Source organism: Falco rusticolus, chromosome 14, assembly GCF_015220075.1.
Source record: "Falco rusticolus isolate bFalRus1 chromosome 14, bFalRus1.pri, whole genome shotgun sequence".
NCBI lineage: Eukaryota > Metazoa > Chordata > Aves > Falconiformes > Falconidae > Falco > Falco rusticolus.
The window spans coordinates 12,277,653-12,292,016 of record NC_051200.1 but is presented as its reverse complement, the minus strand read 5'-3'; the positions used below and the strand labels follow the sequence as shown (position 1 = coordinate 12,292,016).

General features: G+C 54.0%; 1 protein-coding gene across 1 annotated transcript in view; it reads right to left on the bottom strand.

Annotated features, from left to right (window-relative positions):
- GABRE (gamma-aminobutyric acid type A receptor subunit epsilon) overlaps positions 1-8,198 on the bottom strand; it is a 39,370-nt gene extending 31,172 nt beyond the window's left edge. The window contains exons 1-3 of the mRNA XM_037408421.1: positions 8,078-8,198; positions 2,571-2,719; positions 2,301-2,368 (exon numbers count right to left, since the gene is read on the bottom strand). Of these exons, the coding sequence (XP_037264318.1) occupies positions 2,301-2,368; positions 2,571-2,719; positions 8,078-8,133 (273 nt within the window). The 5' untranslated portion in view covers positions 8,134-8,198. The remainder of the gene's footprint in view (positions 1-2,300; positions 2,369-2,570; positions 2,720-8,077) is intronic.
- Between the last annotated feature and the right edge of the window lie 6,166 nt (positions 8,199-14,364).

Sequence of the window (14,364 nt, the reverse complement as noted above, 5' to 3'; positions counted from 1 at the left end):
TGAGCAGCTCCTCGCCATGCCATTCCCACAAACAACAATACCTTCTCAGGTGGCAAGGCTGCAGGCGGGTAGATCAGCCCTGTGGCAGCAGCTTCCCCAGCAGAGCCCTGCAGATGTAGGCGATTCCAAGTGCCAGTCTTGCCTTCTCACTCCTGGCTTGCATTAAGTGGGCTGGGACCCCCTGAGATCCTGTGCAGTTGTGGAGCCCCCCTATATGAAGCATAAAAACTTCTGCTGACCCTCAGAAAGAGCTAAACACATGGGTTGAGCTGCTCTAGGAACGGTCAGGGCTGTCTTCAGCAGCACCCTCCCATATGATTCTAGTAAGGGTTGAGTCCACACAACAGTTTTCCCCCTCAGTGGGGATGGCTGTTGTCGCTGACTTGCATCCTGTTTTCACAAAAATACTGGAGATGCTGAACACGCCTGAAGCTGCTATACCGGCAGCCATACATGGCTGGTATTAGCCCAGTGGATATAAAATACTGAAAGACTGGGATGGACGTACTTACTTTCTCACACACCCATCACCATGGCATAAGCTGTGTTTCTTAGGAAACCAGACTAGCAGCAGTGCCTGGTATCTCTGTTTAGGAGACGAGATGAACTCTGGATGCAAGACTGGATTTTATAAGCCACTCTCTACGGCTACCACCTGCATGGCAATGCAGTGCTCCTGTGACAGGGAGGAGAGCAGAGCTTCCAGTAGGGTGGAAAGGAGTAAAGTACATGGATGAGAGGAAAAGAGAAGGAAATTAGGACACGCAGTGTGGTTTTCTTGGCGTATCCTTGGGCACTGCAAAGCAGATGGGACAACCACCTATAACACAACTCTTATGCTCTACATCCAGGAACAGCAGTAGCTGGGGAAGTGAGTACATCCAGCCCCTGCACCCTTCCCCCACACTGCTGCTTTTGTGTGGCTTCATGTCCACACACCCACACAGCTTGCAGTATCTGCTGGAAGCCAGGGATGACATCCACATGGCTTTGTCTGTGGTCCTCCTGGAGACCAGGCCCACAGAAAGAATGAAAGGAAATTTTTTGGCCTTGAGGATGTCCCCGATGGGCCTCCTGATGGTGCCCTCACCGTGCACGCCAGCACCCAGCCAGCTGCCCATCTGGTAGCTCACGAGCAGGCACTGCTTGGCGGCACATGCTTGGTGGTGGCCAGGCAGAAGAGATGCTTCAAAATGGTGGTTTTGTTGGGGTTTTTTTGGAGTGGAAGTGGTGCTACAACTACAATGACATTCCTCCATCCCCAGAGGGGTTTGTTCAGTGGAAATTTTCTACCTGGGAAACTAAAAATAATGTGCCTGTCCCAAGAACTTTATTTTTTTGTTTTTGTTTAAGGGGGCTGGGTTTTTTCCTGCTCTGTTTTGCATAGAGATAGACAAAAAAAGCCAAGTTGTCCTGGCTGTACCTCTCCTTTGTCCCCTCTACCCCACTGCCCAGTGGACCAAAGAAATGATTCAAAACCTGATGGCAGTCAGGTTTGTTTCTTACTAGAAAAGGGGAAAAAATGACTTCACATGGAAAACAGTAATGGAAGTTTCCCATGAAAAATATATAATCAACAGCTGCTCTCCAGTGCATGTCCTGTAGGGTCTTCAGACCAAAGAGCATCTCTGTTGAGTTTTTCCACAGCTCCTGGTACAGTGGGGGACCCGATGAGCAGAAACCATCACAGTCACGGTGGCATCAATCTAAGGTGCTACACACTGAAGAAGAGCTGTCGGACCCGAGACACGCTGGCTGCCCCTCCCCAGCACCACAGTCCAGGGCTAGGCACCTAAGTTTCACACCATCAGACCACAGCCATGGAAACCACCTCTAGGTACCTATTTCAGTCCTCCTGGGAAGCGTGCTGCTCCCCCTCCCAGCCACCACCACACTGGTTCAACCAGGGTGGTGCAGTTTGCTCCAAGCATCCTGGCACCTGCACGCTTCCCAGGCAGGAGAGGGCAAAGCCACCAGGCAGAGGTGTCTGTCCACACATTGCCAGTGAGACCAAAGAGCAGCAGTACCCTTCCACTTGAGCTTGCAAGCATGGTAGGTTGCTGAGCTCACCAAGGGCACCTGAGGACCTTGCTCCTGACCAGGTATGGCTGTCAAGCCTTTCTAGCGCAGGTCAGAGCACCTCTTCCCAAGGGAAGAGAAACAAATCCACCTCTTCTCATGACAACACAACCTTCACATCGTGTCTAGCCAGCATGACACAACCTCCCAGCAGTGCTGGGCCAGCTACCTCCCGTGAGCTCAGCTGAGGTGATACCGCAACCCTGCGCGACACCACTCACCATTTGGATGACAGACACTGGCCCAATGCTGTTCACGTAGATATCCACATCGATAAACGTGGGCTTGACTGTAAAGAAAATAAAATAGGGACGGGTAAGCTTGGGCTAGGATTATTTGTAAAGGGCTGAGGACCAGGGGAGCACCTGGGATCAGCAAGGCTCAGTCTCACTAAAAATCCCAACTACAGCAGCCACAGAAGCATGGAACACACACAACACAGCCAGGCCAGGCATTACCTGTGGCCACAGGGAGCTTCAAGGGACACTTACTGCCAATGTCTGGCCTCAGCTTGTTATCATAGTTCTTCAGCAGTGAGTTGAGGATCTGCGTGGCATCAGTCTCCTGTGCCTTGGGGGTAAGGACCCAGGTTTTATTGATGCTGAGGTAATCATAATCATATTCTTCTGTGCTCTCACACCTGGAGCAGAGAGAGAGAGACATCACTGTGGCAGCTCTCTGGTGCTCTGTGCAAGTAGGGGCACAGCTGGGTTTCAGAGACACTAAAGGAGGAGGATGCAGCACTGCTAAAAGGCAGAACATAAGGAGCTCAGGGATCTCCTCTCAGCCATGCTACTAAGAAGACACAAGTCACCTGGTGCCTTTGCTCACTTCAGTGTCCCCAGATGTGCAGGGGCCTTGCCACCAGTAGTCAGGACTAGCTGGCATGGGGCGCTCCATATCCTCCCCAGCTCCCTTTGGAGACACACTGCTCATCCCAGAAGAGTGGGAGCCAGTCCTGTCCTCCCCCTGCAGCTTTCTTGCCCATCCCACTCCTGTACCCCCATTCCTGCTCCTGGAGTTGCCTGTCAACCTCAGATACCTCGGCTGCTCTGCCCGCCACTTGCACCTGAAGCAGGCTTCCTCTGAGGAAGAAGACAGTGACCAAATCAACATTTTTGGGGAGTGAGGCATTTACAATAAAAGCACTTCAGAAAAAAGAGGTCCTAAAATTACCAAGCAGGCAGCATGCACATCTGGCTTGCCAGGAATCCAACCATCTGCCTTACACGGATCCTCGGAAATTAAAGCCTTGTGCAAACTCCTCTGCCTTCAGGCAAAGACTGCCACAACTCATTCCCTGTACTCACCAGCCCTTCCTCCTCAGCCTTTAGCACAAGCTCCCATTTAAAGATGCTCCGTCCTCCCGATCTTCCAGTTCCAAGCCAGGCAGGGAAAACTTGTATGCACCTTTGGACACGATCCACTTAGCAACAGCTTCTCCCACTGCCTTTTAAATCTGCCCTCCCTAAGCCTTTTGCACCCCTCCCTTTTTCTAAAGGAGTTTTCCTAAACCCTCTAATTAAATTAGGTTCACATGGTCACCCGGGAGATTCTAACCACCTGCCGCTGCTCTGGGCAGCTCATTCACAAGATTGTCCCTGGAATGACACAGCCATATGTGGGAGAGGATGCCGAGCGATCCCACACCCTGCACACCCTCCCTTGATGCCTGCCATGTCAGCGTGTCACCTGCTCCAGCGCCAGAAAGGGTCTCGCAGCAGGAGCTGCCACTGTGTTGACACTTCCCAGCTGAAGCCTCGCAGCTCCAAGGTGCAATCAGGCACCTCCGATACACATCTCCCTTCAGTGCTTAGGGAGGCAGAGCCTGGCAAAGGTGCTTAACGAGGAAAAAAGCATTAAATTGACATGTTGCAGTCAATTTATCAGATGCTCCTCTTTTAAAACCCCAGATAAAACTTGCTTTCACAATCACTTTAAAACTCTTTGCATCTCCCCAGATTTGAGGCACCAGGATGTGTCCCCCGACAAGGGCTGGGCTGCGTGCAGCTGGCTGCCTGCCATCGCACATTAGGTATTGGTACATCAGCTTGTTTCCTGTCTGATTGCGCTGCACTTCCTAACGATGCTTCAGGAGTCTAAAGCAACACTGTCAGGATGTGCTTCCCTATCTGAGCAGCGGCAGAAAGGGCTCGCCTGCCTGTTGTGCCTTCGAAACGCAGCTGAGCAGACAGCTCCACAGCATCCAGCAGCTGCAGGAGGCACAGGGGACCACCACTGTGCCCACCCAAAAGGTGCCGAGAGCCGAAATCCGAGGCCGGCCCCTCTCCTGTGGGGCACAAAGGACACCTGTCTCTGCCCGCAGCCCAACTGAGGGCACAGGAAAGCAATCCTAACTGCTTTCCCTTGCTGCCAGTGTTTTGGGTGGTGCAGGCTGCCTCTAGCAGGGTTGCAACAGCTGTACTGAAACCTTATCTCGGTGTTCCCTTGACCCGACTTGAGTCAGCCCTGCCTGCACTGAACTCTGCGTGTCCCACTGCCCTGCTAAAATCCAGTTCCTGCAAGCCATAAGGCCACAGTAGAGTCTGAAACATTCCTCCAGGGCTGAACAAAACCAGGCTGGTTACTCTGACCTCAGCCTTCTGGCCTCCCCCCCTTTAGTGTTGCTGGTTAACACCCTCAGGCTTGGGATGGCATTTCCAGGGAGTCACATCCCTATTACAGATGCAGTGACACTACCAAAAATATGCATTTTTTTAATGCAGCTAATCCTGGACTACTAAACCATACTAAGCCATCTTAGCATAGGCAAGCCAGTTTTTGGTGGAGAAAATACAGTTTTGCAGGGTGTCTGTGCACACACCCTTGCTGGTCAGGAGCGTAACTCTCATGCCACCGTATGCAAGCCCCTGCCTCCTCACCGGTCTCGCTTCCCAGTGGGCCCACTTCAAGAAGGGAAGAGTCCATGAGCTATTGCAGAGGAGAGGAATTAAGGTGACACGTGCATGTGCCCCCACAGCTGCTAATGGAAATGTCACACTGCAAATCTGCAGTGATCCTCAACGTGCTGCAAACACTTGCTGGCCTGGTGGCTGTGTCTCCTGGTGCAAAGTGACTTGCTCGGTAAGAGGGGACAGCCAGTTCTCATATGTCTCTGTGCAGCCAGGAGGAAAGGCAGAGCCACATTTTGTCACCTCTGCCTGTTGAAATATCAAAACATCCACCTCACAGCGCTCCAGCACTCGGCCATGGGGTTGGGATGCAGCCACGAGTGTGGGCAGGGAGTGTGGGCAGGGGGGACGACAGCAGGGCAGAGCTGGGGACAGTGCGAGGAAACGCCTGGTCTGACAGTTGTGGTCGGGGCCATGGCAGCTCCCGCTGGTGCCCAAAGCAGGAGGGCTGCACAGCAGGGAGGTGTCCTTTCAGATGCGTTCACATGTATGAATGGGGTTGGACAACCCTCCTTGGGCAATCCTTGGCATTACACAGGACAGTACTCTGCCTTGGCTCCCTAATTCTGTTTTACTCAAGCAGACACCTGTTTTGCTGAGGTTTCCAAGCACACTGGTCATCAGTAAATGCCACCTGAAGAGCTGGTGGCTGGCTCCCTCCCCCAGTGCCCAAGCTGTCTGACAAGGTTTCCCTTAGCAGGAGGAGGGAAAGAACATGTGCCAAGAGCCTTCAAAGACACTTCTGCTCCTTGCCTGGTAGGACAGCCAATGGTGCTTGACCATGACGCAGGCCTGCTACTATTTGCAAACTAGTCTGTAATGAAGTCTGAGACCAGTAGAATTTTGTACTGAGACCTGCACCCACCGGGGAGGTGACACACACCCTCTCAGCTATCCCTAGCCCTGAAGCAGGAACATCCTGGAGCAAGTGCAGATACCAGGGCTGTGGTTGTCCAGCCCCTCTGCAAACATAGCTCAAAGCCTCCCCTACTCTGGAGGACCAGACAGCAACAAAATGCAAGAACATTTCCCTTGGTTGAAAAGCGCTGTGGTCAATCCAAATTACCACGTGCTAATGTGTCCTTCTAGCCACCCATCCCAACACCTCCAAGGGCTGTAGGCACAAGGACGTTCAGGCACATTTCTCGGAATTAGAAGCATGCAGAGGATTTAAGGACAGGGCGCTCACTGAACTGTACCCTACCTGTTTCACATGTCTTTGTACCTCTCACAGCATGCTCCATGAAGCCCCAATGGTCAAGTCTGCACAGCTTCAACAATTTGCCAAGCCCAGCTTTCTGGTGATGTGGTGCTGTGCAGGGGTCCTGCCTTCAGGGCTCAGAGTTGGGTGCCTTGGTCCCGATTGAGGCAGTGCCCCGGGAAACGCTGCTGAATTAGGCTCTGTGGTGGGGGGACCATCAGGGGAGTGCTGAGTCACCTGGCACAAAGCCTCCAGCGCCAGGGGATGGGTCTTGCAGCTTGTGCTGGGAGAAGAGCTCACACACACGCGAAGCACCTGAACTGGGCTCCTCACTCCAGCATCCAGCACCCACCATCAAGTGTGGGGCAGGCAAGATTCACCCCCCCGCCTCCCGCCCCCCCAGCAAGCTGCAGCCAGGAAAAACGCAGCGACTGCAGAGTATGAACCTGATACAACTTGCTCCCTTTCTCCGACAGGCTTCCTCTCCTGCTCCATCATCCCCCCAGCATGCATAGACACTGCTCCTGGCAAAGTGGGGCTCAGGGAAGCGGCAGACATGAGGGAGTGGGCAGAAGGGAAGCCGGGCCAGCTACTGGGTGAATCTTCCTGCTCAAGGGCATGCGAAAACATGACTTAACTGCTTTCTCCATGTGATCTAGCAGCTTACGACTCACCCTCTCAAAATGCAGTGCTGGTGGCAGTGCGCTGCAGGGACAGTAGGGCACAGGAACCTGGATCCCCACGGACCCCCCTCTCGTCCACGCTGGTGAGAGGCCGGGTGTCAGGGCACCAGCCACGGGGCAGCTCTCACTGCCTCGACCCTGGGAAGCCCAAGACCTGGAGGACTGTGTCAGGGATGGACTTTCTGCCCACACCCGATGTCGGGAAGCCTTGGCAGAGCAGACCATTAGTAGTAGGATTCATGCTCCCTGTCCCTGACTGCATTTGTAATGGGATTTGATCGGCTTTAAGGTGGCTTATTCTGCCAATTAGCTTCAGCCAGTAAAATCCCTCTTCCCCCGAGCCCTGGGGGCAACAATCTGCTGACAACATGTTCTGTCCCAATCTAGCTATTAAACTCACCGGCAGGGCTAGGAATTGTGAAAAAAAAAAAAAAAAAGAAAAAAAAGGAAAAAAAAACAAGAAAAAACAAGAAAAAAAAAGAAAAAAAAAAAGAAACTTGAAAACCCCGTGTGGGGGGCCTTTCATCAATGTCTACAGAAAAGCACTAAAAACCACTAGCCCCGGGAGAGAACCGTGATCTGCCAGCCCCCCACGCCTCTGCTCGCCTTCTCACCCAGCGTTCTGCTGGCATCGGGCTGCCATCGGGCTGGGACCAGGGGCCAACCTGTAGAGCAAGGCAGGAGCCTGCGCTGCCCTTCGCCTGCCAGGCTGCCAGCCCTGCAGGGGCTTTCGGGGGGCCAGGAGATGGAGTGTCGGGAAGGGGATGCAAGCTCCATCCCAACCAGCCCGACTCCGTGTGGAAATACCCTGGTGATGGATGGAGCCCCCAGGAGGTGACGAGCTCTGATCCTGCTCTGGGCACCCCCAGAAGGGGGCTCAGCCCCCGGCAGGATTTAGTCAGCGATGTGATGGCAGGGGGGAAAATTGGATGTGCTCTGATTCCTGGCGTGCGAAGCGGGGACCCGGGTGCAAGGGACCTGCAGATGCCAGGTGCGGCCGCGACCAGACCTGATCCTGCCTCGGGGCCGGCTGAAAGGGACCGCTGGGGGCACAGAGGCGCCCCAACCCCCGCTGAAGCCGGGGGTGGGGGCCGTGGGGGGGAGCGGGGACCGATGCTGCGACTCCAGCCCCCTCCCCTCCCATTGCCCCGACCGGTAAACTGAGGCGGGGAGGGGGCGTCCCGGCCGGCGGGGGGTCTCACCTGGCGCGCAGGACCGGCCCGAGGGCCAGGCAGAGCAGCAGCACCGTCCCGGGCATCGCGGCGAGGCGAGGGCCGGCCCCGGGCCGGGGGGCAGCGGCGGCGGTGCGCCCGCCCCGGCGGGGCTCAGCTCGGGGCCGGGGCGGGGGCGGCGGCGGGGCCCCCCCGCTGCCCGCTGCACCGCGCTCCAGCCCCGCCGCCGCCCGCCCGGCTCCGCGCTCCGCGCCCCGCTCCGCGCCGCCGGGGAGGAAGCGGAAAGTTGGGCATCTCTTCTCCGACTCGGCGGCGGGGAGGGGCTCGGCGCAGGGTCCTACCGCCCCGCGCAGGGGCTGGCTCCCCCCGCACCCCCCCAGGGCTGAGCGCCAGCGCGGGGGGGCGCACGGCAGAGTCAAGCCCGCGCATCTGCCTGCTGCGGGGAGCGAGCACCGTCAGCTGGTGCAAGGCGCTCTCGCTCCCCCTTTGCGTAACGAGGCGCTTCGTTTCTCTTAATAGTAGCTTTTCTTACAATGCACAACACTTGGGATTTTTTTTTTTCCTTAAAAAAAAAAAAAAAACCAGTGGGTAATTATTGTTAAAATATGCAAGGCGTCAGTCCCCGCTGGACAGAGCTGCCAGGGAGAGGCAGCCGGGAGAGCCCTTTCCCACCTGTTGGGGCTCTGTCCCGCCGAAAAAAGCGGGGAGGGTGCGTGGGGTCTGCCAGGGATCGCGGGGGGCTGCGGGTTGTCATCCCGTTGCTCCCTGCTCTCACGGTTTGCCGAGCTGCACCTGGGCGTTTCTTTTCCCGGCTGGCATCCGACTTGTAAACAGGAATAAGGGGCTGCTTCTGGGTGAGATCTGGGTGAGATTTGCTCGGAAGCAACTTTGTAAGAGCTACACGAGGTACTAATAATTGTCGTTCATCACCTGGTTACAGCCGTGAGTGGCAGGAGCCGGTCCCCAGAGGGGCCTGGGCCTGCATCTCCCAGAGGGTCTGGTAACACTGATGACAAATGGGGATTTGGTGCCACCCCTCTGAACTGGAGTGGGACCATCCCTGGTACTGCAGTGGGGCCGAGGACCACTGCCTTCCTCCCTCCTGGCCCTGTCACAGCCTTCCCCACACGAACATGGGCAAATCACCTCTCTGCTCTCCATCTAGAGCACGCTGGTAACCACTGTCTCCTTTGCTCAGCTCGGCAGGACAGGGAGATACCTGTTCCCTAGCACGTTCGGTGCCTAATAGCCAGGACTGCTCTCAAGGGGCACTAGGAGTGCTACAGGAGTCCACGCAGTAAATAACAGCAGCACACTTGGATGATTTTTCAAGGCTCTTCCTACGCAGGCTCTCCCTTGCTGATTCTTGCAATGATCACCTTAAGCCCTCAAGCATGAGATCTGAGCAGCTTCAAAGCCGTAGGAGCCGGCTCCAGGCATCGCAGCTACAAGATGGCATTTCCCTGTAACCAGGCGTCTGCAGATTATGTTTCCTCTACTGCATGCAAAGAAACCAGTTCTGGGGTGGCACTTTACAGGAGGCACATGCCAAAAGAGTAAATAATGAATATCAAAGCAGCAGTGAAGGGGGAAAGAGCACATTAAGCTTCAAAGCAAACTACTGGATTGCCCCAGAAGCTGTTCAGGGATCCAGATGAAGCTGAACTTGGGAAAGGTGCAAGAGCAGCCACAGGGAGGACGTAGCTGTCAAGGATTCTGGTCATGAACCATCAGATCACAGAAAATCCAGGGGTTCATATATGTGCTCTCAGCTCCCCCTCAAGACGCAGGATGTGAAGTGGTATGTGGGAAAATTCATGGGACTGATTTCTTTTGACCATCTCTTCTGCTACCTGAGAACTGAGATATCTGGGGAGGACTGATGCTTGGAGAACTGGAGATGGTCTGAGCAGTGTTAGGAAATCACAACATCCATTTACGATGCTGTTTTGGTGGCACCTTTCAGGCAGTTGTACGTACCAGGAGCATCCAAGCGGCTGTCCTCCCTGTTCTTCCCCTTCATCTACAGTGGTTTCTTGTTGTGACTGGTACTGAGTCTTTTACTGGGAGCAAGGATAAGAATGAAGTGTGTTGACGGCATGGGAGAGCAAGGGGAGAGCACTGCTTTTTAAGCAAACACCATATTTATCAAGAGCACAGGCTCAGCCTGGGAGAAACCCATTTCAAATTCACGATGAATGATTTTGACCAGGAAAAACCACCAAATGCTGAGAAGGACAAAATGCCCTGCACCAGTGTTTTGGGACAAAAAAGCCCCTGTTTTCCACTTTGAAGAGACATTTGGTTTGAGATCTACTGTCATGGGATTCTCCAAACTTAAACAGGAGATGAAATGTTTTATTCAAGATGCTTTGTGTCCCTTCTGGTATTTCAGTTTAACTGGCAAACTAATCAAACCTATTATTTGCAGAGTCCTCGTGAGCACAGCACCCAGGGGCCATGCTGCCACAGTAAATGAGGGTTTGATCGTGCAGTCCTCACAGCAGGATTTAGCCCTGGGAGAAGAGGAGACAATTCCAGCCCTGGCCCAGGATCTCAAACCTCGCAAGACTGACAGTGCCTTCAGAGGGAACTGCCCCATAGCCAGAGAGTCTTGTATGAGTCAAAGCAAAGCTCCTTTGCAGTGTCAGCCATGAAATCTGTGCTGCCTGCTCTGGCGCTGGGGGGTGGTGGTTATGACTGCAGGCTGGAGCAGCAGGTGAAGGCAGGAGGCAATGCTCTGCCCTCCTCTTCCTTCTGCAAGGGGCTGGTCAGGCAATGCCAAGGTCAACGAGTGTCTCTGTCCACAGAGTCTGCTCTTCTTCTGAGCTATGCCAGGAGTGCTGTACTGAGGGAAAACAGATATAAGTGGAGAAAAATATTAACCCAAGGTGTTTAGGAGCTTGTTTCTGAGAAAACTCAGGCTCGTGGCATTTGCAAAATCCTCCTCAGACAGATATCTTTCAAGGGTGGAGGAGCAAGGTGACCCATGGCGGGGCTGGAGGACCCCCGGCAGAGACAGATCCCACAGGGCTCTGCAGAAACATCTCAGGCTTGAGAACACTGCTGGCAGAGCTGGGGATGCCAGGACAAGGAGCTGCCAGGATATTTGCAGGCACCCACTGCCAGGGCCATGCAGCAGACAGCTTTGAAGGGCGGCATGGAGGTGAATTTCCTTTCCCCTCCTCCTGTCACTGCTCCACGTCATCTGTCTGAGGGCAGAGCACAGTTAGAGCCACTGTCCTTGATGCTCACTCTCCTCCTGGTAATGAACCAGGGCTTGTGCTGTTACCTAGCCAGTGCATCCTCTGAGAGCAATGCCGGTTCTCATGATGAGGTTCCCCATGGATCTCCTCCCCGTGCCCAGAGCTGGAGGCTCTGGCAGAAGGCAGAGACTGGTCAGGCTGTAAGCCTCCTACAGCAGCATCTGTGAGGCCAAGTATGCTGACACACCTGGGATGACAGTGGTGAAGGACATCTAAGGAGAAGCTGGTTACAGGGTCCCTTTGGAAAACTTGGAAGATGAAAAATGCTGTATAAGTCTCAACCCTTTCCTCCAAGCTGGGGCACGTCGTGCACAGTAGAAATATTTGTTTACTCTACCAGGGCATTTGATCAACATAGTGAGGTTTTGCCTTTTCCAGGCTCACCAGGCAGACCGGGCACAGCAGCAGATGCTGCATCTGGCTCACACGACATCAGTAACCACTACAGCTGGGCTCTGGCTTCCCACTACTATGGATGCAGCAGACAGGCCACAGTTTGGTTTTTAGGTGCTGGAGTGAACTTGCAGTGCTGACAGATTAAAAAAAATGTGTTTGGAGCCTGAACAAATGTGACGTGAATGTTTTACAAGGAGAATGAAGGGTGTGGGAGGACAGCCCAGGCCATAGCAAGAGCTGATGCAAACTGTCCCAGAGGGTGACAAGAGCGTTTGACAGGAGTGAGAACTTTCATCCTCTGCTGCTACGTCAGGCCAGGCCTGAAGGAGTCTCCACATCCCTTCCACTGTGGACAGTACCTCTTCAAAATTAGTGGGAAGAGATCACCAAACTGGTAGGTGATCTGATCCTGGATATCAGACTGGTTCTTGCTGTCACCCTGGGGATGGGAAAGATGCTGTTTCCTGTGCTTTTATGGTTCTGGTCTTCTGGCACTCTCCCCAGCTCAGGGCTTACATTCTTCCCAGGGATCAATATGTGAAAAGAGAAAAAGTATAGGGGAAAGGGTGGGGAGAGGAAGAGAATTGCAGCATTTGATAAAAAAGAGAAAAACCTCAGCAAATTGAGCACCAGGTGTTTCAATACTTTTCCACATGGATTTGACAAGCTATGCCGTCTATATATCTGATGTCGTATGTCCAGTTAGAGGACCATGAGCTAGTAGTTTGGCGAGTCACTCCCAGAATAACTCCCAGGCAGTACATCCATATCATAAATACTGTGCAACTGCTGACACAAACTTTGGGGAAATGCAGCTGCAGGAACAGGAGCAGCTGCTTCTTTTCACTGTAGAAATGTGTCTGCCTCTGGATGGAGGCACACTAGCTCCTTGTCAACCCATGCCACAGCAGTTCAGAGTAGAGGAAAAGGAGCCAGGAAGGTCATAGAGGCAAAAAAACCTGCCATTGGGATGCAAACTATATTTCACACAGTGATTCCTCCCAGGGTTGCTCAGTATCTAGGAAATACCCGGGCTTGGGGATCTCCAGAGGACACGCCAGGATTCCGAGCAAGGCCTACACATGCAGAAGACGATGCTCACAACCGAAACCCCATGGAGGCACCTGGCCAGCAGTAACCCTGCTAAGCCTTTCCATACCGCAGCTCTGAAGCACAGCTGAGGGCACATCATCACCCACTGGCCTCCCTGCTAGGATTTACGAGAGTGAGAGAGGGAGGCACAGTTGCCTTTTATTGTTAATACCCTTAGGCATTTCTGTCTAGAGATGTGGGGATTTCAATGACTTCTCTCTGCACTGGCTCGGGAATGTTTATACACCAGTAAATAATGTTAACTGCTCATCTGCGGCCAAGTTTAGCTGTTGCAATTACAACAGTTTCCAGCAGCTGGTCTGAGTCCTGCACTCTGCTTTCCCTCTTGCCCCAGCTCTGCAGCTTGCCTGGCAGCTTGACATTTTGTCAGTCTGAGGATAACACAGGGCAGTCAGCAAGTAGAGAAACGAGTAGAAGAAGCTTTCCTCTGAGAGCCAGGGCAGAACGCAGTCCCTTCTGTGGCAAGTACCGGGTGATCTGGGGTCACACGAGCTGTGTTGCTTTGCTGTGTGTTACGGGACTGACTCTGAAGAGCTGGGACAGATGCCTGCAGCAAGCCCGTATTCTCATACTTCTTTCCTTCTTGGGAACTATTAGACATTCTCAGGGCCTCTTTATTTTCCTCCCCTGTGCAGCTCTGGTGTCTGCCTCAGCAAGAGGCAAAAGCCCTTCTTGCTCAGGTGCCTGAGCTCAAAGGGACACATTTTGGAGGGGCTGGTTTTTGCTGTGTTTTAGGGAGGCGGTGTTTGGGACTGCGGTGCTGCGGTCCACAGTGCCACCTCAACAGGACTGCATCAGCAAGAGCTCACCAGAGAGGTGACCAGCTGAGAACAGGCTTGGCACACCTCGATGTGGTTTACCTATCCGATGTGTGGGCTCCCGAGCACATGCCTGCTCAGGGCAGGGGCAGCGCCTGCTCCTTGCCTGGAGCAGCTCGGCAGCCCCTCTTCCACCCTGGCCCAAAGTATCATTCATTCAGGGGGAAGAGAGCATCCTCTGTGCTGCTATTACCTGTTCTCAGATGGGGGGAAGCAACAGGACTGCTTCTCCTTTCGTGTCCTCTTCACCCAGATGGGACACAGCAGGACAGCTGGCCCCCACGGCAGCCCCGAGAGCCCTCCATGGTCATGCCACCAGGATTCCCCAAAGTCCAGTGACATCTAACTGCTCTCCCAGTCCAGACTTTGCTCAGCAGCCAGCTGCTCTCTGCTGCTAGCACCACCATTTGCACCCTTTCCACCTCCACACCCTTGTGAGCATCTGTGGTGCTCCTCAGCCCATGCCCACAAGAGTATATGGAGAAACGCCAGCACTGCTCTCTTCCTCAGTTCCAGGATCTCCCATGAAACACTGACCTAGATCAGCCCTGCACCACACATGAGCTCAGGCATGTGCTCCTGGGCACAGCAAGCCCCACTCAGATACCCGCCCCCAACCCGTCTTCAGGATTTTACTTTCCAACTGAACAGTCCTCACACGTGATCGAGTGGAAATCCAGATGCATCTGGCCGACACAGCCAGTGCCACACTGCCCAGCATCCA